This window comes from Centroberyx gerrardi, chromosome 5 (genome assembly GCF_048128805.1).
Source record: "Centroberyx gerrardi isolate f3 chromosome 5, fCenGer3.hap1.cur.20231027, whole genome shotgun sequence".
NCBI classification, from domain to species: domain Eukaryota; kingdom Metazoa; phylum Chordata; class Actinopteri; order Beryciformes; family Berycidae; genus Centroberyx; species Centroberyx gerrardi.
This window is the reverse complement of record NC_136001.1, coordinates 10,997,522-11,022,998: the sequence shown is the minus strand read 5'-3', so window position 1 is coordinate 11,022,998 and position 25,477 is coordinate 10,997,522. Positions and strand designations below refer to the sequence as shown.

The 25,477-nt window shown below is 42.3% G+C and overlaps 4 protein-coding genes across 9 annotated transcripts in view; 1 reads left to right on the top strand and 3 right to left on the bottom strand.

Annotated features, from left to right (window-relative positions):
• Positions 1-6,600, bottom strand: sh2d5 (SH2 domain containing 5). Its single transcript, XM_071899940.2, has 10 exons — positions 6,459-6,600; positions 5,650-5,713; positions 5,459-5,539; positions 4,839-4,913; positions 4,550-4,696; positions 3,596-3,796; positions 2,862-3,048; positions 1,844-1,949; positions 1,576-1,735; positions 1-867 (listed from the first exon to the last, which is right to left on the bottom strand). The coding sequence occupies exons 2-10, from the start codon at positions 5,698-5,700 to the stop codon at positions 661-663; spliced, it is 1,215 nt and encodes a 404-aa protein (XP_071756041.1). The 5' UTR covers positions 5,701-5,713; positions 6,459-6,600; the 3' UTR covers positions 1-660.
• The window catches only part of pfkfb2b (6-phosphofructo-2-kinase/fructose-2,6-biphosphatase 2b), an 85,848-nt gene that overhangs the window by 38,771 nt on the left and 21,600 nt on the right, over positions 1-25,477 (top strand). The window lies entirely within an intron of this gene.
• Positions 7,789-17,100, bottom strand: hp1bp3 (heterochromatin protein 1, binding protein 3). 3 transcript variants are annotated; one of them, XM_071899946.2, is made up of 13 exons: positions 16,996-17,100; positions 16,212-16,291; positions 14,655-14,832; positions 13,751-13,846; positions 13,493-13,649; positions 12,846-12,989; positions 12,533-12,592; positions 11,939-12,090; positions 11,446-11,536; positions 10,758-10,917; positions 10,386-10,497; positions 9,359-9,511; positions 7,789-9,249 (listed from the first exon to the last, which is right to left on the bottom strand). In XM_071899946.2, the coding sequence occupies exons 2-13, from the start codon at positions 16,276-16,278 to the stop codon at positions 8,835-8,837; spliced, it is 1,785 nt and encodes a 594-aa protein (XP_071756047.2). In that variant the 5' UTR covers positions 16,279-16,291; positions 16,996-17,100; the 3' UTR covers positions 7,789-8,834. The 3 variants fall into 3 exon arrangements, with proteins under 3 accessions (XP_071756047.2, XP_071756048.2, XP_071756049.2); XM_071899947.2 differs by lacking the exon at positions 16,996-17,100 and adding an exon at positions 16,415-16,671; XM_071899948.2 differs by lacking the exon at positions 13,751-13,846.
• The window catches only part of eif4g3a (eukaryotic translation initiation factor 4 gamma, 3a), a 58,971-nt gene continuing 51,516 nt past the window's right edge, over positions 18,023-25,477 (bottom strand). Inside the window, exons 27-33 of the mRNA XM_078283757.1 lie at positions 25,212-25,337; positions 24,600-24,681; positions 23,488-23,586; positions 22,423-22,569; positions 20,548-20,629; positions 20,263-20,409; positions 18,023-19,090 (exon numbers count right to left, since the gene is read on the bottom strand). Of these exons, the coding sequence (XP_078139883.1) occupies positions 18,909-19,090; positions 20,263-20,409; positions 20,548-20,629; positions 22,423-22,569; positions 23,488-23,586; positions 24,600-24,681; positions 25,212-25,337 (865 nt within the window). The 3' untranslated portion in view covers positions 18,023-18,908. The remainder of the gene's footprint in view (positions 19,091-20,262; positions 20,410-20,547; positions 20,630-22,422; positions 22,570-23,487; positions 23,587-24,599; positions 24,682-25,211; positions 25,338-25,477) is intronic.

Sequence of the window (25,477 nt, the reverse complement as noted above, 5' to 3'; positions counted from 1 at the left end):
TTGATTCTACAGTATAATTCATTTATATCAGCTGTTAATGCCATTCTGTATGCCATCCAATGCATCATGCCTGAGCATACAAAGAATAAAATGTAAAAAAGAAGAAAAGAGCCATGGAATACCAGCTCCATGAAACATTACAATTTGATCAACTATAATTGAACATCTTCACAAAGCAAGGCACCTACAAAAAATAAAAGACAAAAAGAAAAACATTAGGTGCAACAAGTGCAGCTATCCAGGTCTTGACCTCAGTGAAGAAGCCCATATTGAATGATCAATTACAGAGAACTTATTGTCACACTCCATATATCCAGGCCTTAAAACACTTATAGATGTGCCTTATAGGCACATTTAAAAATATTATAAAAGTTTATATTGAACACCACATGATAAAAGTACAAAACATTACATTTTCGACAAAAAAAAAATACCCTTACTTTGACAAAACGCCTTGTATATTACATAAGTGCCAACACTGTATCAAAAATAGGTGCGTTGTGTTTTACAAAGTTTTAAAAGCCTCATTGCAACACCGAATGTGATTTAAAAGTAAGTGATATTTGTGCAAAAGAAAAAAAAAAAAAAAAAAGGTGTCACAGTTGTCACTTATGCTGTATCCTCTGAGGGTGGCAATCCAAATATTTCAGTGTCCAGGGTTTAAAACCATTGCTTTCTTTGGGTAGTTTTAACTTTACTTTTCTTCAGGCTCTTGTGCAGCTTGGGGGCTTGAGGCCGGCTGGTACTCTCCTCCCACTCGTAGCAGTGGTTCACCCGGGCGCAGCTCAGCGGGCTCGCCAGCTCGTCCTGCGACTCCGTGTAGTGTTCAATCAACGCTGCGATGGAGCTGAACTCGCTCTTGCATTTCTAGCACAAAGACAAACCAGAGGGGAAAAAAAGAATGAAAATTAAAATGCAGTAGAGAGGTGAATACAGTTACAACTAGGGTTAGACTGATATATCGGTTTGACAAAATATCTTTTCTTTGCGTATTTTATCTATTCATTGAATTAATTAACTAATCTATCCCAGAGTTTCCCTTACCATTGAATGTGTGGGTCGCCCTGCATTAAAAACCTACTAAACCTACTAATCTGGATTTCAATGAAGAGTTTTAGTGTTGCATGATGGTCTGAATGCTGTTTCAGAGGCTTCTCCACCAAGAAGAAGAATAAAAATTTGGTTGAAACACTGAATACTTGTAATTTTATGGCATTAAAGTGGAAAAATAGCTATTGGCAGGTTCAATACAAAAGTGTCGGTATCGGCCTTCAAAAAACCCATAATGGCCAAACTATTTAAAGCGTTATATTTACAATTTCTTTTTCAATCATGTAATTAGTGGAAGGTTACGTGGAATATGCGTCTTTGTGGAGAGGGAAATATTACAGTTTATCTGCAAAAAAGTATTTCATTTGTCGTTCAGAATCTTTTTCATCTGACGCAAAAAAGCAATTAGCATCTGAGGATTTCCCATGTTTCATTACAGTGAATATTAACTCGACAGAACAAACTCCACACTCACCGTCTCCTACTGATCAATTATTTACAAAATTCACTGACTTAACAAGTTACCTCCAGCAGGAATTTGCCCTTCCGGGTGTTTTCTATGAGGTGGGTGACCAGGCCGGAGGGGAGGCGGATGATGAGGGAGCCACAGTTGGGTTTCTTGGGATGGGGACAGAGGAGGTAGGATCCCAGGACGTCCTCTGCAAGCAGGGAGGAGCTGCTGTCACTGCAAGGCAGAACAGAGAGAAGAAAGAAACCCACTGATGTGTTCAGGACGGTCTAATCAAGGTGTCTGTGGTCGGTAAGGTGCGTCAGACGGGGGAGTGTCACTCACGTTGCGATACCAGCCCAGCACCAGACTGCGTGGGCCAACGCTTCTTCTGTTTCGGCGAGGCTGGGAGCGCGGGCTCTCCTCGCCGCCGCTTTGTCCTGCTCCTTTCCTGTTTGACACACGAGAGGAGAGATTCATGGGAATTCTGTGCCGATCACATTCCAAGAGGTTCTAAAGGGGGGGGGGGGGGTAATTTTCTGGCAGGCTTGTTTGCTTTGGAAAACATCCCAGCTCAAGGGGAGTATCAGTGATGGGAATACATTGGATTGAGATGAACAAAACAAGTGGTGATGAAGTAACCCGCAAAACTCCAAGCTCCTGCTCTGACATGTTCAAGCCAAACGTCAAATGAACATCGGTGTGAAGCTTCACAGTGAGAGGCTTTATGGAAATTTACTATAACCCATGTGAAGCTGATGATACACAGGCAAATTCTTAGGACAAAAGAGGCAAACAGGGCAATAGTAACTGACAAATTTAACAGTTGGAGGAGTGAAAATGGATGAAATAACAGAAACTGCTGCCATCACTGTCATCTTGGCCTCCTTTTTTCTACTGAAAAATAATAAATGAATCATTTTATCAAGGTTATCCACTGCAATTTCATAACACAAAATTATAGGCTCATGTAGAGCTTTGGCGTCCAACAGCTAGCTAGCTTGCGAGATTAAATGGTATATACAAAGAATAACAGCTATTATTTCCTCGTTGTGTTTACTATTTGGTAGCAGTTGGACAGTTTCAAGAATATTTTGGGCTGAGGAGAGGTCACCTGACCAATTTTTTTTGTCTTTGATTGGTTGATTGACTTTGCAACGCTTGTTCTCTGATCAAGCTTGACTAGATTGTGTATCATCACCTTGAGACAAGACCATTATCTGTCACCTTATGAAATAGTCTACACTTAAGTATTCACACCACAACAGACAGTGAGTGCGTGCCCATCACCTCACACTGAGGGTTTTGCGTTACCTAATCAACTCTTTGACTCTTGAAAGCGCTCTTTGAACACTTGGCCCACCTTGTGGCAAGTTCAGTCGCTCCTGAACATTGCGCTGTTTGAGCGGGGTGAACGTGAAGGAGCGATACGCCCCAGAGCGCAGGACTTTGTTGCGGATGGCTTTCTTGCGCACCAGCGAGGGAGAGGAGGTGAAGACTTCCTCTTGGCTGCTGAGATGATCTTCAGAGGAATTCTTCTTTGAATTCTTCTACAGACGGGAGAAAAAAAAATAGCTTGTGTTTGCATGAACGGTCAAAAATGAGACTGGAAGAAGTGTTGTTTTTGTTAGTCAGTCAGCAGCAGCACAAATATCCGTGACTGTCTTAGGCCCATTCACATCTAGAACAATAATTGCAAGGGTAACAAAAAACCTGAATCTTGTGTTTTGGGAGAGAAAGGAGACAAATTGCCATTGGGTCATGCAGAAATACTCGTAAAACTTGTCTTTAAAAAAGGGATAGCGCCCGTAAAAGAGCACTTGATTCTCGCAGCTCCTCCCTCCTTTGCCGCAATTCATGAACCAAAATCCTGTGATTATGTCATTTAGTTACTACTGAAAGAGCGAGTAAAGTAAAAGTCAGTAATCATCCTCCATTTTGGTCTGAAAATTTACATGGCAAAATAAAACGATATCGTAGTGTGAATGCTTGAGTAACAATGTTATGTTTATAGTTGTCGTTCTAGATGTGAATGGGCCTTTAGAGCAGTAATATCAGCTAGTGGGGGTGAATACAGGGAGACTCTCGGGTCCGGACCTTGGCCCCGGGCAGCAGCCCTCTGAAGGGGGCTCGTCTGAAGGACACCAGGGCGCTGACGCTGAGGGGGAAGCCGTGGTTGAGCAGGGAGGGGTTGCGACGCGGCAGCGGGCCGACAGACTCTTCCTGGGCCTCCTCTGGGTGCTTCTCCAGGTAGGACAGCTGGAAACAGCGGCACAGCAGCAGGTTCAGGAACTGGGCCTGAGGGAGACACAATCCAACAGCTATATTCCAAAACGCCAGTATCCATTTTGGAGGGGCGAAAAAAAACAAACATTACCTGAAGTTGAACATTCAATAGCTCTACAACTTTGAGGATCCAGTGTGTGAAAGTGTTATCATTTTAGCAACCAAGGACTTAGGGTATCCAATACCCTTTAAAAATAATTTTGTGTAAAGGGGCATGAAGTAATCTGTTACTTTTATCGACTTCCAAAGGCAACGAAGGAAGTACAAGACCATCGACAGTCTCTGGCACAGTTTACAGTAGCCTAACTGACATAAATAAACTCATATTGTCAAGCTAACTGCTATCTAATTAGAGCTGAGATCCAACAGAAATGTCTAGTGAAGAGGCAATATAGCATCATGCAAAACACTGTGATGATAATACTACTTTGGCATTTGCTTTTTTTGGCCTGAGAACAAAATGTGTTTGTTCACAGTACGGGAAAGTGAGTTTTGAAATGTCAGCACTTGGCAAAGTAACTGCTATTAATCAACAACCATGTCAAACCCCCACAGATATATCATGGTCATTGCCTGCAGTGGGACAGTAAAAACCTTTAATTTTGTGCCATCAGTCATTTTGTAATTCGAAGAGGGGTGGGAGCTTCTTTGTCTTAAAGTCAGCTAGGTTGTAGTAAAGAAACAAAAGATACTGGAAATGAGAGTTAGAAGGTATGAGGGAAAGTTTATGCGTGGTTGTGTGTGTTTTGTGAGTTTGGTGCTCACCGCTCGGGAATGCCTAGCTTTAAAGAGATGGCAGTACAGCTGGGCGTCGGCGCTGCCTGGGTTGTGGGAGACGAAGGCGAACTGGGCGTCGGAGGGCCGGGCGGTCGACAGAGACACTCTGCGCAGGGCGTGAGCCATCAGGAGGGTCTGCACACAGGCAGGAGGACAGATATCATTTAACCAGAGAGGGGCTGAAGTCTCACACTGACAGCAACTTTAATCTGTGTGTCCAGGTCATACACACTCCTCAGATCAAACTGAGCATGTGCAAGTAAACCATTCTTCTTACCGTCTCATCCTCATTGTACATTTTCACTCCCTTGATTGAGAATTTCAGGGACACAGTCCTCCTCCTCCTGCATGTCTGATTGTAAAAAACAAAGATGTTATATTCTCCATATAGCCGTTATCAAGGGTGGAAGTAATTACAGAGCACTCCATAAACATCATAAACTGGACAATCATAAATTGACAAATTATGGAGCCATTCACAGTGAACGGCCAGTCAGCAAAGAAGATAAGAGTAATCTGACTTTTCTTTGTTTGTGCACTTTATTTTGTAATTTCTAAAATAATCTAGTTTTCAGTCAGTAACTCTGTACTCTCAACCTTTTGGAGTTGCATGGGAAAGATCACATCTAACAAAGTAACTCTTTAACTTTTAAACTCAGTAACTTTTACTGAGTACATTTTAAATAAGCTACTTTTGACTTTTACTTAGATTTAGGGTAGTTTAGTAGATTTTTACAGCAGCACTTTTACTTCTACTTAAGTAAAATATCAGCAAAGTAACAATAATTCTACTTGAGTTGGATGTTATAGTACTCTTTCCACCACTGGCTGTTATGAAGTGCAGCCCACTGTGATATTGATATTTTTGAGTAACCTCCAAAGGGCCATAGTACTCACTTTGAGGGACTTCAGCTGTGTGTGCAGTTGCTCAATCTGGTCATCCAGACAGCAGTCATCCACAGGAAATGAGCCCACATACTTTACAGTAAAGACAGAGGTTTAGGCAAAACAACACTGGCAGCCTGTGTAAAGGAAACTGATGCAAAAATGTTGAATAACTGGACGGGATCGTTAATATCCGGAGTTACCTCTGCTGATCTCGTCACTGTCCCATCTTCCCTGACTGGTGCCTCACCCATGCTGCCTGTTTATCTGTGTGAACCCAGACAACCGGAGAATCTCAGCACTCAAAAGCACAGGCCATTATAAATACAAATGCTTTAATAAAAATGCTGTCAAAAACAAAGTGCATTTTAGTGGAAATAGCCCAAGTGCATGGAGAGAGATTAGACTCAGTTCAGCAGCATAGTAGTCTAGCTCTTAAGGAAAACAACCACAGTAATTCCATTTACACAAACACAAAGGCAAAGTAAGTAAACACAAAGTAGGACCCTATGGGACAAATCAAACAATTACACCACAGAAAATCCTATAGTAATCCTACACGAGATTACAAAATACGCTATGAAAGAACAGTATAAACTCACCATTGAGTAGGCTAGGCTACCACAGACACATTATGAATTCCCACTAAAATATTACAGGAAGATAATATGATTTAGGACAATTACAGTGATTATTCGTCAGGGAAACCTTGTGTATTCGCGCTGTCGGAGAGCTGGTTGTTTTTCCCCAAACAGCTCCACTGTTTGGCTGTGAATGCGTCAAGCCGCTGACAACATACGTGCACGTTTTGTATTGGAGAATAAATGTTTGGTGAGCTTCTGTCTGTCCGAGCCGCAGCGACAGGCGAACAGGAAAAAACAGTAGGAATGAAAACATGACAAACACATGTGGATTCAACTTTTCCCACTTGCGCGCGTGTTAGGCCGCCAAGTGACAGCACACAGCTCATTTCTTAGTCTTATATGAAGGCTTTGGAATCGAGACAACTCACTTTTAAAAGCCGGAGAGCCTCCCCGCCACCGCCGCCCTGTCTGTGTCTCTCGACGGCGCAGTCGTTCACCGATATTTCTCAAATCACGTCCAGCTCGACACACCTTGAAGGAGCCGCCCACAGCACCAGCGCGCGCGCCTCACCTGCAGCTCCGTCCTCGGCCCGGCCAGGTGTGCCGCGGGGCACCGGGGCGTGTCGGGGGGGAAAAGGAAAAGAAACGGATGGGACAGGAGGCTCGAGAGGGGGGCCCACAAGCGTTTACACTTATCCTCCTCAAATGGGAAAGTTAGTGGAAGATATCATGCATTGAGTCACATCACCCCCCCCCCCCCCCTCCTCCTGTTCTTGGATTTTTTTCCCAGCTCAACATTCCTGATCATTGCGCAACTCAAACTGGTGACGTGTGCCTGGTATTCCCATGTTAGTATTAGTATCCTCCGCTGACTGTCAAAAAGTTTATTAATCCTGACGAAACATTACTATGATATTCCTATAATATTCCTATAGGGATTTATATGGAGTCTTTGGTGCTCAACTGTAACTTTATCTTGACTTTATGGTACTTTATATGGTAATTTTTAATCTCCTGTGGAATCACTAGAAAAAATCTCTACAGGAAGTTTTTTGTGCATTATATTTTCAAGTTTTGCTGTGGTGTGTGTACTCTTGTTGTATTGTTTTGTTTTGTATCAGCTGCTTCTCAAGTATTTATGTACCAACTCTGGTTTATTTCATTTCCTGTTTTTATGTATTATGTGAATCACTTTGAGCTACAATTCAAAAGGTCAAAGCTTTATTAGCCTAACGAAAAATAAATATTCCCATAGGGGCTTTCTTCCCGTTTGTGGTACTCAGTAGTGAGTTTATAGTGACCTTATCATACTTTTTATTTTTGGAATCTACTATGGTATCAGTATAAATTCCATACAGAAACTTATATAGGTTTAGTGACCCTATACTTACTGGTATTTTTTTTTTTTAAATCTCCTATGGCATCACTATAATATAGGAACTTAGTTTACCTGTGGTACTCAGTAAGTTCATAGTCCTTTCATCATAGCTCCTGGTATTTTCACCAATGGTATCACCACAATATTCCTATTGGGACTAGTTTTGCTGTTGCTGATATTTGTATACAGTAGTATTGTCCTAAAATTGATTACAGGATTACTATACATCTTCTTCGTTAGGGTAAGATAAAGTTTTCCCCTTATCTTCTTTTTTCTATTAAATTCTAGTGGGAAAACTAAAGTCACTGTACATCACTCAACCCTCCAACACCAAAAACAAACGAAAAAAGAAACAAACAAAAAAATAAAACACAAGCAAGTGTTTACAAATATAGCCATTTTATTAATGACTTGGAAAAAAGCTTAACAACACAAGGAGTACATGCATGCAGGGTATGTATGAGCGGTTATCCTCCTTTTTCTTATTCACAACACACACAATTCTTACAGCTTGGTACTGAATTAGAGCTGTGAAGCAATAAAATCAATTTATGTATCTGCTTGTTTACACATCAAAAAAACATTTTTCTCCATTGCAACATAGTTTTTTGAAATGAATAATACATAGTGTGTGCTTCCTCTGTAACCTCCATTAGGTCCTCAACCTGTCACCTACAGGCCTACGTCGTCTCCAGGGGATTTTTCACTGTTTTCAATCATTATTTTGGATAACGGATTTCATTCTGATACCAATACTGCATCACCAAAATATCACTGTGTACTCCAGGACACAGGTAAAGGGACTTAAAATCAGTCTTTTTTTAAAAAATATTTGACTTAATATCATTATCAGTCTAAACTTCTCAACTCCAGTTTCAACCGAAAGTGCACAGACCCCCGCCTCACCCCCCAAAAGACACTTTCTGATCTCTTACTGTATTTGATATTAGGAATGTGTGCTGCCGACACCTAAAGAGTGGATAAGGAAGATATATTTATATATATATAAAAAAATAATTAAAAAAACAAAATAAAAACAAACAAAAACAGAAGTCACTAAATGGCTCTAGTTACATTTTGTTGGATCTCTGCTATGCTGTACCAAGAAGAAACATGATAAAGGGAACTAAGAGTTGTGATCGATAAAAACTTCAATTCTCAACGCCGGCAGTTTCTCACGCACCTGTTTTTTTTGTAACTGCAACATTAACTGAGCTTTTCCTACACACAGCTTTTAAAAAGGAGGAGTTAAAATGAAATTCAGATACTCTCAATGTACAGTAAACTTACTGATAGGAGAACGTTCCTATCCTACAAAAAAATCCTACTGCCCCCTCAAAAAGGGAGAAAACAATGACAAGAGAGAGAGCGCTGCCTGGTTCAGAGCTACAGCGGCCGTGTTCGTTGTGGGCGCGGCAACGGGGACTCAGTTCTTTCCTCTCTTGGACTTGCGGGTCGACTGCTTGGTCTTCACCTCCTTTTTGGCTGGGGGCTCCTCGGGCTCGGGGGACGACTCGCGGGGCGCGGGCCGCTTGGACGCGCTTTTGGTCAGCTTTTTAACCGCTGGCGTTTTGGGCTTCTTCGCAGGAGCCGCTCTCTTGACAGGCGTGGCTTTAGCCGGCGGTGCGGATTCCTTCTTGGAGGCTGCTTCTGCGGGTTTCTTTGCCTGGGCTGCCGCTTTCTTGGCTGGAGGCGCCGCTTTCTTGGCCGGGGATTTCTTTGCTGGGGATTTCTTTGCGAGGGCGGGTCTCTTGGCCTTGGCTTTTGACTGGCTAGCGCTTCGTGATTTCTTGCTCGGTAGAGGACGGCGCACCTTGGGTGGAGGCCTCTTCAGAGCTCTCCTAAGAATCAGCGTTGAACAGGAATACGGTTACTTGAGGACTCACTGCAGACAACAACCCTGCATGAAAGAATACCAACTACAGATTAAAGTGGACTTATCAAACCCACCTCTTAGGGGGAGGAGGTTCTTCATCTGACTCTTCCTCGGACTCTTCCTCAGACTCTTCCTCGTCGGAAGAATCAACCGTCCGCCTCCGCCTCACCACATCTGCTTTTTTCTTCTGTGGCGCTATGACCTTGTCGGGGTACAGGATGGCTGGGCTATGAAAAAAAACAACAGCAAGAGAAGATATGAGAATGCATACAAAATAGGTCTGTCAGTGGTGTGGGCTTCTCTGCTAGATCCAAGGTTGACCACACAATACTTTTCAGCTTGCAAACTTAAAGAATAAGTTGCTCTTGCAGCTAACAATGAGTCAAAACAGGGTTTGTCAAAATATCTCCAAAAAAGCCATTTGTACCATTATTTTATATACATTTGTTCAAAGAAAACGAAAAAGAGCATATTTCGGTCTAACTGCATGTATATTTGTATGGATATATGTGCTCATGTATGTGTATATATGTCAACATGCTCAAATAAAAAACATTTGACAGAAAAAGCCATTTGTAGGCTCCACAGGGGAGTTGAGAGTAAACATGACAATTCCTCCATTATGCACACTTTCATTAATCAGGAAATCACAACTATTTTTCTCTGCTGCAGCACAGACTGCTGTGGGGTGAAAGCCGTTTCGTCAGGTCAGATTGTAAACAACTGCACTTGGAGCCGGGCAGTTTGATAGAAGACTATCCACTGAGTGGAAATGGTGCAGTGCTGCTGCTGTCCGGGTCGTGGATAGAAATACATCGGTTGGTTGCCATATTGTTGTCACAGACTGGCTTTTTTGGAGATATTCTGACAAACCCTGTTTGGACTCATTATTAGCAGCAAAAGGCCGACAGCTGATTCAGTTAATATTCTCTGTGGGTCCAAGTACTACAGGTATGTAAGAGACAAATTATATATAGGTCCAAAATCGCCCGACTTATCCTTTAAAAGATATGGTTGGCAGGTTTTTACAAAACCAGTCCTCATCTTTTGCCGACGCTGGGTAAATAATGGATGATTATTCTCCAAATGTGGTAAACGTACCTGGGGTAGAAGGGGAATGAGAGCTGGTAGGTCCCGTTGAGGCCATTCCCAGTGATCTGCTCCATCCAGCCCAGCATTTTACACTTTGTCAGGGTCTTCTTCAGATTGGCCACTAAGGGGGAAAAAATGAGGTTATATTTCAAAACACCATTTTGGACAGAAAATCATTACCTGAAATTCATCCAAACAATTTATTTTGTAAGAGCAGGTGTCATGCTTTTCCAACTGGCGAACATATTTTAAAAGTCTTCAAATGTCCCACTGAGTCACTGAATCCATATTTTGCCTGAATCCAACTTGCGTTTAGTCATCTTTAATTCAGAAAAGGAGTCAGTACAATTAAAAGATAAGTAGGAGAGAATGGCATCTTACCTAAGCGAAACTCCTTACTATCCTTGTTGGTGTCAATTAGGTATTTGCGTAGTGTGGTGATGCTGCAGGTTTTGGGTTCATTCATGGCTGTGATTGCGGTGGTGATGGCGTCCTCCAAGGCTCCGCCCTTCAGCAGGACTTTGTCACCAGTGCGCCTCAGCTGTGAGAGAGAGAGTGAATCGGAATATAAACATACTCTGGAAAAATTTTATTGTCTAGCTGCTCTGGCTCAGACACTTGCATTGCTTACTATTGGTTGCTTTTAAGAGTTCAGAGAAGTCTGAGAAGACAGGTTTCAGAAAGCCAACTTCAAGAGTTTTTAAATGCTACCTGGAATTTAATTTAAGACCAATTTAAAAATGACGCTTAAATCTACTCTACTCATTCCCCTTGCCTGACAGGTACTGCACCCAACCTCTACCCTCCACCACGATAAGGGGGCGATTCCCGGAAGGACATCAGGAATCTCTTCGATGTGGAAGATCCAGTTTGTATCAGTATTGTTTGTCAACCAAGGACTTAAGTTGCCCACTATTCTTTACCAAAATTTATTTTAACAATTTGTGTGCTACCAATCATTTTCTAAGAGCAGGTGTCGCATCACATTTTTCATCCCTAAATGGTGGAGCGGTCTCTCAATTTTGGAACAAAATTCTTGAAACAGCACTGTTGTTATAAAGAGCTTTACCTGGAAAGTCCCACTGGCTCCTTTCCCAGTGATTCGCTCCAGCTGGCCTTTCTCCACTGCCTTCACCAGGGCCGACTTCAGGATTTCTGGCCTGAGGACGAACCAGAGGCATAAAATAAAATAAATAATCCCAGCTAATAACACAACTTAAGACACCATTCATCCTCTTCACAGGGCAAACATTGAATTGTCGAGTGGCTTTTCTGAAGTTAACTGAACCTTTTGCCATCCAGGCCAGTAGGAACGCTCTGCTTGAGGAGCTTATGGCAGCGTCATCTTTTAACTCACATTTTAAAAACAGATTTTTACAGGTTTTTAATGTCTCTTGTTTTTATCCATTTTATTTTTGTAGTGTTTGCCCTTTTTGTTTTTGTTGCATCATTTTAAACTGTCCAGCACTTTATCGTATATATATGTATATTAGAGCGGGCATCATCATATAAAACAACGTGCTATATGGAAAACTAATTATAATCAAGACAATATAGTGCACCTATTCTCGATGTCGAGATGGGGAAAATGCTGCTCCAGATATTTCTTGATCAGGATGTACGAGGCCTCTTTGGGCTCACAGAGCCGAGTGATGATGAGGGGCAGAGCGTCTCCCAGGGTCTCCGTCTTCAGTCCAGGAAACACCACGGCTTTCTAAAACAACATCCCGTTTACAGAGATGCCGATTACAACCAAACACATTCCAATCTCATAGGGGAAAATGTCAAAGAGATAACTGTTGACACTACAAATCAAGATAGGATATAATCGATTAGATCTATGTAATTATATACAATCTCCTAAACAAGGTATTGTAGTGTTGTGCAGAATCTCTGGCCTATCCATCAAGCTGCACATCAGAGAAAAACTTTAAGTGAAAATCCCTGAGCAAAAAGAAACAGATTGAGTTCTGGTCAATATTGCAGTCCTAATCAGGAACTGAATAACAGGATTAAAAGGTAAATCATAACCAAAGAGGCTGAAGTATCATATCAGTAAGAGATTTCAGTACTGCGCTCTCTCATTACAAACTCCAGTCACTGTTTAACCCCACTAAGAAAACATGCCAAAGTCAACCAACTTGCTTACAGCTTACCTTAGCTGTAGTAGGCTGCTTCCCAATGGCAAAACTGCCAGAAAGGCCTTTACCCTTGAGCTATGCGGGAGAAGAAGGAAAAACAAAGCAGAGTAAGCAAAGCCAACCGGTTTCATGGATTCCTACATGTTTGCACCAAACAGATGCCATTACTTTTCCATGAATGTTCCATGAAATACAGCATCATTTCCATGACCAACATTTGTCAGCGTCTCTGTTGAAATGTTACATTTTTTCCTCCCAGACTTGAAAGAGTTTTTCTATTTTTTGGCCCAGGATAAAAACAAAAAACAAAACCCTGAACACTCTTCACCTGTTTGACGGTGCCCTTCTCCAAATGTTTCTTCATGGCTTTCTTGATGAGGAATTTCCTCTTGTCCAGCTCCAGGCCCGGGTATTTCTTCACAATATATTTCATGACAGACTTGTACGACATGCCAGACTTGTCATCGCAGGACTGCAAAGACAGTGGGCATGAACCGTTACGTGCTGCACACAGTACTTCATAGTAAACACTTTATCCGGACATGTATATCGTATGTCCTTTATAGTATGTACTTTATACTTTATTATGTGCATGTCACCTGAGGGTTATTGACAACAAAGTGCTAAAACTGTATTATTACTGCACAGAATGGATTTTATTTTAATAGGGGATTCCACTTTTACCATATGATATGATTGTGTGCTGAATGTTGAGTGTGTGAGTGTTGTCTGCTGTAGCTGTTTTTAAGGTGCAAAACTAATGTCCTCACTGAGGCAATTTAGATTAGACTAGAAAAACGTAATCACAAAAGTTATGTCTTTGTGTCTGAAAGCAGTACTTAAACAAAAATGGCAAAACTGACTGATGGCATAAACAGGTGAGGGTTTATATGTCTAGGATGTCGGCACCGGCATGGAAAGACTGATTTCACATGTGAGGAAAATGTAGAAATCCATTTCAAGTTTGCACATTACCTTAATGGCCTCGATGAGGATATTATCCACTTTGGGCTGAGTGCCAGCAAAGTTGGAAACGGGAATCTTTTTGCCCGCAGTGACGGTAGCCCACGCAGGAATAGTCCTTTTCACCTTCTTGACTTTCGCTTTCTCTAGCTTGTAGCCGTCCTTCAACCTGTCGCCAAAAGGAGCGAGAGACAAGTAAGTAACAGGGTCGGTTCCTCGAAGCGATATTTCACTGTGATTGTTACACCCTTATCTTTATCACATCCTCACCTTAGTAGGAGAACATAGCAGTGTGTCGCGCACTGTCCAGCGGCGCAGTCCTTGCATTTGTCACTTTGTCCGTTTGTCACCGCAGGAAAAGCCAAACTGAAATTTCAAAACATCTGTCTTTTACGACCATCATGGTAATTTGACCCCATCTGCATTGATATGCTAGTGCTTCTAGAAAGGTAGTGGGGCGTAGCATTGTTTTTCCCTTCTATTTAGTCATCACTTTGACTTGAATCGAGTGCTCTGTCAAGGTCTGGGAGGAGAGGAGGAGGAGGAATTATTGGTGTTACGAGTCACTACTGCGCTGAGGCATTCGTTTACCCATTCGCTACGGAAAATGTAGACAAAGGGCTTGTGAACATCCCCGATTCTTGATTACCAACAAGAGCACTGAACCTGAAACTCTTCTGTAGTCTCTCATATACTTACAATTCAAACATATCATGTTTACTTTCACATTTGAGTGAAAATAAGTGGAGTGGGCATCACAAAAATACTATCCAAGGGAGGCTTTGATTATACTAGATGTATGCAGCATGTAGTAGATAATGCCTGCTCCTCTTTGAATTTAGCTTTCAGATAATGGACTAAGCCGGTGAATACTCTCACTGTGTATGCACTATATGGAAATGTCTGACTCCCATGATGCTACTGGCCTCTCCTCCTCTGCTCCTCCAAGACTGGGGACACAGGGACTGGTACATTCAGCTGATAATTAGAGAAGTGTGTGTGTGTGTTGAGGGGGAGATATGCCTTAGAACTGCAGCACCGCAACCATGAGAGGAACAGTCTAGCGTCATCCAGCAGAGGTAAGGATTATAAAAACAGATAAAAGTGCTATCAAAGTGAAATATCGCAGTGTTCATTCGCAGAGTTACAGACGTAACCGTAGGGCGAAACTCACCCTTTCTTCTCAGACTCCTCTCCTTTCTTGTCCGCGGCCACTCCGTCTGCTTTCTCTCCGTTCTGCGTCGGCTCCGTCTCACCGGTGGCCTCACCCTCCTCTTGGTTGGCCGCCGTGGCCGAAGACGCAGCCTGCTCCTCATCAGCCGAAGGCGACTCGTCAGAGGTGGCATCCGGCTCTGAGAAGGAGTTTAGAAAGGGAAAGACAGAGAAGAAGAGACAAGTGTGAATTCTGGAAGCCTTTGGGTTGAAAGTAATTACAAAATTAAAAAGAAATCACCTGCTAACCTTTGGAATATTTGAAATTTAATTAAATAGCAGAGGTGTGACCAAGTCAACTTTGCTCGAGTCCCAAGTCAGTCTCCAGTCTTGAGGCACAAGTCTCAAGTCTAAATGTAGATTACCAAGTCAAGTCGATGTCATTAATGTCAAGTCTCAAGTCTAAATGTAGAACACCAAATCAAGTCAGAACAAATCAAGAGTCCAGTATCAATTTCATATCTTAAAGAAAACAAAATATCTAGAACTTTTCAATGCAATATCATCTCAATGTATGTAAGCTTGGTAAGAGCATCATGAGCTTGATTTCTATAATCCGTTTTAACTTAAGTTTAGAAAACAGAATTTAAATTCAGTTGTCTGGTCGAACAAATCTCTTAACTTTCAATCCAAGTCACACAAACACAAGATCTTTTGTCAAGACTTTGAAACCTTTGCAAGTCATCAAAGGACAAATCAAGTCCTGAGTCACCAGGAGCCAAGTCAGGTCAAGTCTCAAGTCTTCTCTTCATCAACTTTCGTCAACTCTCAAGCAGTTAAAACATGAGTTTTAACTGCTCATGAGTCATGAGTCCCCACCTCTGTTAAATAGAAGACACATGCATGTCTCCTATTCAGTCAAGTCTAAGAAGAAATCTCTATGGACACTTTTAGGAGTTAATGATGTGCTGTATGAAGCTATGACGTATAATTGCATAGGTTTATGTTGCTGTATTTTTTTGTAATACGGCTTTCTTGGGAGTTTTCCCCCCGTCTTCACCGAGGGTCTAAGGTTGGTGGCGCCGGCTAGTCTCAGCTAGGCAGGTTAGGTAAGCATCTTAACTCTTTTAAGAAGAATATTAAGTTATTAAGATTGCACTTTATCGATCCCCGGAGGAAAATTCGGGTGTTGGGTGTTTTGCAACATAGTATGTTGTGTCCTGTGCTTTGTTTTGCTTCCTTGTGTTGATTTCGTTGCATGCTTTGGCACTGCATCATTTTGTTTTGTGCGTGATTGTGGATTAGATCTACGTAGGCTCCTTCTCTGTAAACTCCTTTGAGGGATGCATTTGTGATGAAGAGCTACCGGTATATAAACAAACTTAACTACATAATCCATCCAGACAGAGACCTAATATACAGTGCTGTGTGTGTTAATTGGGTAAGTCAGTGAAGTCTGTGGCACTGCTAACACTTGATGGCCTGGTGTGGGTGATGGGTGCATCACTGGTTTAAGGTGATGGATAGATGGATGGATGGATGGGTGGGTGCTTGGGACCCCAACAGTCTCCGACCTCACCTCCCTCTGCGGCAGTGGAGGGGGCCTTCTCCTGGGGTGGAGTCGCTGCTGCACGGCGAATAGGCATCACTCCAAATTACCTGAACGGAGAAATAACACAGCTAGGCAAATTCGCCATTTTGTACATTATTTGATTCATACGGTAATGGCGTCGCGCGGAGCAGATACAAATCCATTTAGTTGCATTGAAGAAAAACGCTTACCCGCGATTTTTTTGATCGGAGCATTCACGCCACTAGACGTACGTAGCCTAACACTGTGAACACAACTTAGCTGAATGGATAAATAACACAGCTAACGTTACATCTCCGTGGTAGCGTCGGCTGCTTGGTACTTCACTATCCCTATGTGCGTGAATCAAGATGGCGAAAGCACCAAGCTGATCGAGGATCGTTCCCCTCGCTAAACACCGCTGTCATTCATTGAGGCCCTCGCATTATCCCCCAGATCAGCGAAGGGAATAGCCTTACTTAACCCGAATAAAGGGAAGTGCGCATGTATTTCGTACACTGCATACCATGTTTAGGTTTGCAACGTCGTAGTGGCGTAGACCAGACAACGGCAAAGAATCTCTATCATTTTGTATACGCCGAAAATACGGTTTCGCCAAATAATTCGGCAAATTCGCCATTTTGTACATTACTTCATACATACAGTAATGGCGTCGCACGGAGCAGATAAAATTCATTTAGTTGCATTGAAGAAAAACGCTAACCCGCGATTTTTTTTTTTGCTCGAAGCATTCATGCCACTACACGTACGTAACAATGTGAATAAAACTTACCTTGCACTTGTCGATAATAACTAATATAGTTTGGCTATATTTCTGCACGGTCCTTTATTTAGAATTCTCTGTTTACGTGACCCGCCCCACAACGACCGTTGACGTAGCGGCGTCAAAGCACGTCGGCGTATTTCCACTTCCGGGAAGCTCTTTGTTGTTGTTTGAGTTTCTATCTTAAAGGCAAGGAGTACAAAATAAAATACATGCTATGCGATTTGTTCAGACGTGACTAAGGGGGGTGTCGGGCATTTATATTGTTTGTTTCCCCTCATATTAAACCGTTGATATTTCATAAACAAAGGAGATAGCACTCTACTCTCCTAACATTTTCTCAAATTCACCCAAAGTCAATGCAAGGCTCGCCATTTCAATAATTTGCAACAAAATACGGATTTATAAGCCTAAAATTAAATGAAGGCACATTATCCCATACACAGGAACACGCTACAACAGATTAATGATTATAAATCAATGTTTGAGGGCGTCAAGAGTTACAAATGTAATTCTTAAAGTATTTGTAGACACACAACTCCCATTCATTGCTAATTGGAGATGACTATTTCTCTGCCTTTTGTGTTTTGTGATCACATCCCTACTGCAAGTATCAAGTGTAACTGTCGTTTGACTCCTGGGATGTAGTACTGACTGTTTCACCACTAGAGGGACGAAAAGGATTTGCAGAAGCACCCAACAGGAACGAGTCGGTGTATGGTGAAATGCAAGTAACAAAAACTGTACATTAGTAAACTGCTGCAACCATTTCAAAGCCAAGGCCGGATGGTGGCTTGATTCCTGATGATTCCTCTGCTTGAGTGCCTGACGATCACCGCCGCTCTTCTTCAAGGATGGAAGTGTGGTCCAAACTGGGAAAACTGAAACTTTTCCTCAATGCATCACACAGATGTAGCCTAAGCAGTGGGAGAATTGCAGAAAAACAATCTTGACAACCGAAAATGTAAAAATTTCACACATTCACAAACACCAGTCGTCAAAATAACAATCACGGAAATCGTAAATGTTGTTTTTTTTAAATACCTTTTTGTCTTTAATGTATTTACAAGCTTTTAATCTGCTCTGTAGGTCTGAAGTATTACAAGCACTTCATGTTCAGCAACCCTGGCATTTGCTTTTTAAACTTGCATTTTGCTCATCTCAATTGCATGTATCTATTTGTTCGTTGGTGTTTATTCAAGTTCATTTGAGAGTTCTTTTGTGGACTGATTTGCATTGCTTCTTGAATGCATACTTCTACCTCTCATGAGGTGTATGTACATATCACATGGAGCAAGCCAAAGCTGAGGGAACACTTCCTGGTTATCCAGCGATAACCTTTGACCTCAAGGACAACGTCATACAAGGACAACGTTAATAGTTCCTGTGCATCCACTCATTATCTCTGCTTCCCCTTCATCCCAAAATAACTTTGTTTTTACCCTGTTTTCAACCAAACATTTTGGAATCCAGGGAGGCTATTTATTTCACAATTATTATTTTGTTATTATAATTAATAATATTGTTATTTCTATTGTCATCAATGTTCTCATTGTGAGCATCTGCAAATGTTAAATAAACTTCCGTATTTGCAGTCCTTAAAAAAATAATAAATTAAAGAGTCCAGAACCTATGTATCTTTTAAGTCTCTTCTTAAAAAGTAACAAAAGAAAAGTAAGTTAAAATTTAAAACAAAAATATTTTCTATGTATAATACAGGTATTTAGTGCTTCCGTCGTTGGAATCCAAACTCAAAATGGCGGCATGTTTCAGAACCGTACCGCAGAAAAAAATTCCAGCCGTAAACATGTCGTCCTGCCCACGCGCATTTTGAATGTTTGTTTGTTTTGTTCTGCTGTGAGGATGCAGTTCTTCTTCTACGTCGTGTCCCGGGCTGGCAGCGGCAGCCGCTGACTCCCTTGTCAATTATCCTCCGACTCCTCCTCCGCCTCCCGCAGCCAGGTGAAGAAGGCCGTGACGGACTTGAGGGCCACGCCTTTGCCCTGCTGCTCCGCCGGGTCCTTGCTCGTCTCCCACTTGTAGAAAGCATCCTCCGAGATGACGTCCTCGTCATACAGACAGTCAAAGAACATCCGGAGAAGGTCTGGCGAGAGAGAGAGAGAGAGGGAGGGAGAGGGAGAGAGAATAACGCAACTGTCTGATAGCTGTTTGTAGAGTACGCATGAAATTAATAGAGGCTTTAAAACTGAGTATGTCACAGAGCGTATCACACCAGGAAAGTAAAGAATTTCAATGTGGCATGTGTCAAAAAACACATTTTCCTGTGAGGTGAAATGTGTGCCATGTAGTACAGTCAGTCAGTCAATAGTTTTTATCTGACTTGGATGCCAGGTGAGTGGGGTTTGCCACACAGTGAGTGCCAGAAAGTTAAGAGACAGCCGCAGGAATGTATGTGAAGTCAATTTAGTTTTCTTTGACTGACAACAAATTTGACACTGTTGTCCTGAACTGCATTGTCCTGATGCGGTAAGCCCCACCCATCTGGTACTCCAAGCAGTTTAAAACAAGCGCTAATGGTCAGATTACACCTACAGTTCGTTTTCTTAGGTCTGAACCATAGTGGAAAAGTTTATTTTGTGACATTTTTGTATTTGGTTCATTTAGGTTGTCACTGTTCAATTACAAGTGAACCAGGACTCGTAAACAAAAGTCACACAGACTCACAAGTAGTTTGTTTATTGGACAGAGTTTTGGTAACCTGTCATCCTGCGAGATTAGAGATTTCAGCGGTGGTCGGGAGTCAAAACAAATCCAGTACCTGTAACTTTAGCTAAAGCATAATGGACTTGTCTGCGCTCTTTGCTGTAATTTACCTTCTCTGGTGTTCATACCAGTTAAGAACACATGAAGAAACAGCGAAATATGAGCATCAGTCCAGATTGTGGTTTGCCCTCAGTTCATTTTGTTATGCTAGGATTTCCAAGCATGAGCGTCTGCTGTCTGTCAGATGTCAATATCTGTCTCCTTGTACCCCTAAAACTGTACATCATTTTCTGTAGTTAGTTCAGATTACATTCTCACTCCTAACGAAGCGCACCGCAGTCCGAATGGAAGACGACTAAAGGAGTAAACACTCTAGAGTTCAATTAAATTGCTCCAAACACGCTTGGTGTGAACGCACCCTAAGAATTATTTGCAACCACTACTTGACCCATGTCTGATAGGAAATGAAGACAAATAAATCCGACAGCCTGAAATGAGACTACCACAGTTTTGCTGGGAGGCAGGATGCACGTAGTATGATGCAACACTTACTTGGAGGCTGATCTAGGGTGACGATCAGCGCCTGAAGTGCATAAAGTGCTTGCAGCTGTCGCTCAGTGTCTGAGTTAAGGTACTTGAGTAATACAGGCAATCTCCTCTGGATGATGGCCGTGTCCACTCGACAGGTGGTGCTCTCATCTGTGCGGGAAAACAGAGGCAGAACAAGTGCGTGGTGAGCCGCTCTGCTCTGGGTCTGGCACAGTATAAATATTGCAATCAGTGGAACCATTTCCAGCAGGATAGTGAAGCCTCTCTTCCAGGCGGTGGAGTGCTCACCTTTCACTGCTGCCTTACACACAGCTGTCATCAAAGCCCTCAGGAACGGAGACGAGCTCATCTGAGATTCATCTAGATTTGCCTGGGAAGTGGAGCACAGCGGAGGAGGACAAAACACACAATTTGTCAATTTCAGATGGTTGAACAAATCTTGGCAGTTAGGCCATTGCAAACACACAAAAAAAAAACACTTTCAATAAAAATAAAATCAAAAAATTGATTCAAAAACGGGCTTATACATACTGAGAGAGGAAGCATGATATTTGTGCTGCTAAAGGCTTAATTCATGGGAGTTGGGTCCACAGACCAAATGGGGTCCTCCACTAAAAGCCCCTCCAAAGGGTTTCATAGAGCGTAAAATATGATGTTTTTGATCTATCTCGATTTCATTTAATGAAGAAAAAACAGCTAATTACAAGGCATATTAACAAGAATATTGATTATATAAAACCTGGCAAGCTAATTTTTACTTGTTACATTTCTATACAAGTGCGCTAACGCTTTCTAGGTTCTCGGGTGGAGGGTGGGGGGGGGGTTTGTAGGATTGGAGTGAGTGAAACTAAGAATCACTGAACAATATTTTTAATTCATGCGATGACTTAACTACTACAGTTAGAAAATCACCAAGCTACTTCCTGGTATGTGGATGTTCAGCACACCAGCCTCCAGTTGGTTGATGCTTGTTTGACTTCTACCGTACCGTCTGGTGTACGAGCGCACTCTGGATTTGACGTACACTTTGTTTTGTGAGTGACTACCGTATATTATGAATGAGAGTTAATGTCATTATGTTTGGTGCACATTAGAGCAGAGTGACTACACTGTATGTACTGGAAAAGGTCGCTCCACTCCCACGATCTCCCAAAGGCTGTAAATAATGTCTGTAACCATAGTAACGTTTCTACTTCAAACCAATATGGCTGCTGTCATTGCCGGTTCAGATAGTGTTTTAAACTCACTTGACAACCAAAACCGCCACAGACAGCAGCATCGTATTGTCTTTCTTCTTACGAATCTGGTACTTTCAAGCGGCTTGCTGTCTATGGCGACACCGTCAGCAAGAAGCTTTTCAGAGATGACTTGAAACACCTGCTGGTTTCTTTTTGTACCATTGAGTTTTTTTTGGACGTCCCTCCTCCTTTGCCCAAATACTTGTCTCCAACTCCAGTCACAACAACCCTCTGCTATCCGCCATTTTTTCAAATGAACAATGATAACGTTACGTAATGTAATGAGTGTTACTCCTTACGTCACTTAACCAGTTTCCCAGTGTGGTTCTGGTTCATACTACTTGGACTAACCAAATCTGCACTCAAATTTGGGAGTCAAAACCTGAATCTTTGTGGTAGTGAGTGCGGTTGTAGAATGAGGTTGTCACTCTCTTTCAAAAGCAAACCGTGTGTGAACTTAACAGGATTAAGCACTCCAATGAGGTCACAACTGTATTTAGCTGTAGTGTGTACGTGGCCATAGAGGTTAGCACCTAATAATCAATGCCCATTAGGATTATTTTTTGCCTGCAGCCCACTGCCTATGCTAAGCTGCATTAAGTAAGATTTGAACTGTCCCATAGCACAGTAGTGATATATTACCTCTTCACTTGCTCTAATTAGCTAGCTTACTTGTTCTTCTGTCAAAATGTGACTTTTACATTTCTGTCCATTACAGGCTACAGTAAGCTGTGCCTGAAACCTGTCAATGTTGCAATTACAATTCCTTGGTTGCTGACAGAGGTCGATAAAAGCCATTAATTACTTACTAACTCTTTAAATTTTAGCCATTGTCCCACAGAGATTGGACGCCCAGGCCAGCTAAATGATTTGCCTTGGTGAAATGTGCGGTGAAATGTGTGCATACATGTGTCTGTTCCCATACCTCTACCCAGTCAAAGATCTGCTCGTCACTGGCCATATCCTCCAGCAGGAGTCTCTCCAGCTGGCGGCTCAGCTCCTCAGGAGACAGGATCCGTTTAGACAGAGCCGCCTCGGGGCTGGAGCAGTCCGACAGAGTGAACTGGAGCTTCTGTTGGCGCAGAGAGGAAGGGACAGGCAGAGAGGGAAAAAATTATGAATAGGAGGAAGCGACATGTAAGGTAAAGAGGATGAAATGGAGAATTGGATAGAAAAAGGAGAGGAGGAAGAGCAGGCACAGTGGGGGGGGGGGTTAGATGGAGGTTAAGGGTAATTTATACTTCTGTTATACACTGTTGGTCTTTGCGGTGCTGTTGTAGCCCGCAGAGGCTGCCGCCGTAGCTCACCTGCACCTCTCCAAAAACTCTCATGTAGGGTGACGCAAGACCGCAAGAACTGTGATTGGCCCGCTTCATATTACGTCCTACCTGTATCCGGTTGATGTCCGCCGATAGTGAAGACAACATGAAGCAGATCGAAGAGAGGAGCTGAGGAAGCTCACAAATATGTTCATTTGTACGACTCCTCATCTCCGAATTATGAAGACTACCAGATGTCACTGAATGTGGTGAGAAATATAATTTTTGCAGAATCACCAATGCAGAACTATGATGAGCATTTATAGTTCTGCGTTGGTGATTCTGCAAAAACGCTAGATGGCAGTGGTGTAGCAACCTAGCAACGGCAGCATTTAACACAGAAATATAAATTACCCTTGAATCTAATGGTTAGAGAAGAGAACTCCCAACTGCTTCAATGGAGCTGCTAAGTGGATGAGTAGAAGACTGTGGTTGTCCTGGGCAGCTCCTACGTGTGTGTGTGTGTGTGTGTGTGTGTGTGTGTGTGTGTGTGTGTGTGTGTGTGGTAACCTCCCTTCCCCTGCAACTATTTACTTTGCTGTAAATAAGTATGTGTTCTTTGACAACTTGTCAGGCTGATTAAGGATTAAGAGGGTCGACTGGTTGTGACTTTGGGAGTTTTCTTGTAATGTTAGTATGCCTTGACTCAAGCAGAGGCTTCTGTCACCAACCTGTTGTGAGATGAAAGTCTGGACGTCTTCGCCCTCTGGTAGGAAGTCGCTCCAGCTGAGGCCAGATTCCCTCCACAAAACGCCCACTTTCCTATGGCTCTGAGGGAGAGAAGACAAGACCGCATCAGACTCAGCGGCACTCAAAGGTTGACTTCTCTTGACTTTGTTAAATTTATTTAGAACAAATTTATTTACCAAACAGGTTTGTCACAAGCTAACAAAGAACATAAATGCATATGTGAGATAAAAGCAGAGAGAACAAGCACATCACAGTTTTTAAAATACAGGTGTGTGCTGATGTGTATCTTCATGCACAAGTGTGTTCAAGAGCCTGCACGCGTCAAAGTGCATACGAGAGCGCCAGAACTGTGTTACGCTCACTTGATGTAACTGTTCTATTCTCAAACTCATTTATACCATGGAGCAGGGTCAGAAATAAATTAGGACAATTTAGGAGTATCCTTTTTTGCATTTCGCCCTGTTCACATTTTAGTCACTGAGCTGTCAAATATACACACGTGAAAGCGACTACTGTCCCCCGTGGGCCTCCACAGGTCATTCGTGGGAGCCTACGACCGGGGGATTTTTTTCTAGTGTATTCTTGGCGAGAAAAATGAACGGTTTATGATCAGAAACAACTGAGTACGCAGCCTGAAGCAGCAGAAAATGTTGGCACCACACAGCCAACGGCAGAAGAAAATGCAGAGCCCACACAAACCGCTGCATCAGCAAAAAGTAAAACAACCAATATTGTAAAATACTCAAATTGAGGGTGGAAGATGGACAGATTGAGGACAGAGTGGGGAAAAAAAAAATCCAATCCTCTTCTGTAAGCCCTGACACCGATTTCCAGCAGTGGGAAAAAAGATCTTAGTGGTATAAACTAAGCGGTTATTTGCCAATATACAATGCAAATGTATTACTTTACAGTTAATTAAAAGGACCAAAATGGCACTAACAATCAAATCAAGGGAGCAAAAATGCCCTTTGCGAAAAACCTAATTTCTTACCCTGTCATGGACCTATCTCAGCTACACTCCATCTGCTTCAACATGATAGGAGAAGATATAAATATACAGGTGGAAGAAAGTTCAGATTAAAGTGTTGCTTACCATTTGTTTGCATAGTATGTGCAGTATTTCAGAAAATAAGATCCCAGCTCTTCCCACAGGAAGCAAAGGTTTGCTTAATTCACTGTGAATAAACAGAAAAGACAGAAATTAAAATGCAAGTCTGCCCAACTGTCACCCTTCACATAGCTTAGTTTACTCACAGAGCTCACAGCAGGACATGGAGAAGAGAGTGCCAACACAAATACTTGTTACATATCAAATACACATAATGAGACAACTGAGAAAACCACAGGAGGGGAAACCCTGAGAAAGAGGCATTAAATGGATTCACAGCCTGGGTTGGGGACTTGATGGCTATTTATTCCAAACTGTCTACTGTATGTGAATTTGACTTGCCTTTGTTGATTTGTTGACTAGTAAACTGTATCTCCAGAAATACACATGAAGACAACAACGTGATGACATTTTTTAAAACAAAAACCCCAGGTGAAAAGAATTGACACTGTGGAGTCAGAGTTTGATTTGCTGTGGACTTATTTGCTTTGACCCTTGCCCTCCCTACTGTTGGCTGCTTGTCATGTCTCACTGACTGTAAGTTTCTGTGGATAAGAGCATCAGTTAAAGGCCTTGAGGTGTGGGACGCTGCAGTACCTAAAGAGCTCTCTCATAGAGAAGCCCCCTTCCCTCAGCACAGGGCTGAGCAGCTCGGCCAGGTACAGCCAGATATGGGGAATGTCGATGGCCATGTCGTCTGCTTGCTCCAGGGTGTCCACAAGCCTGCCAGAACACAAAGATACGGCGTTGGGTTAGGACGCTACTGGTGTTCAAAAGATCAACATCATTCAGTTTAAAGACAAATCATATATTGTTGTTCCTATAGTTTAGAGCAGTGGTTCTCAAACTTTTTGGCTTGTGAC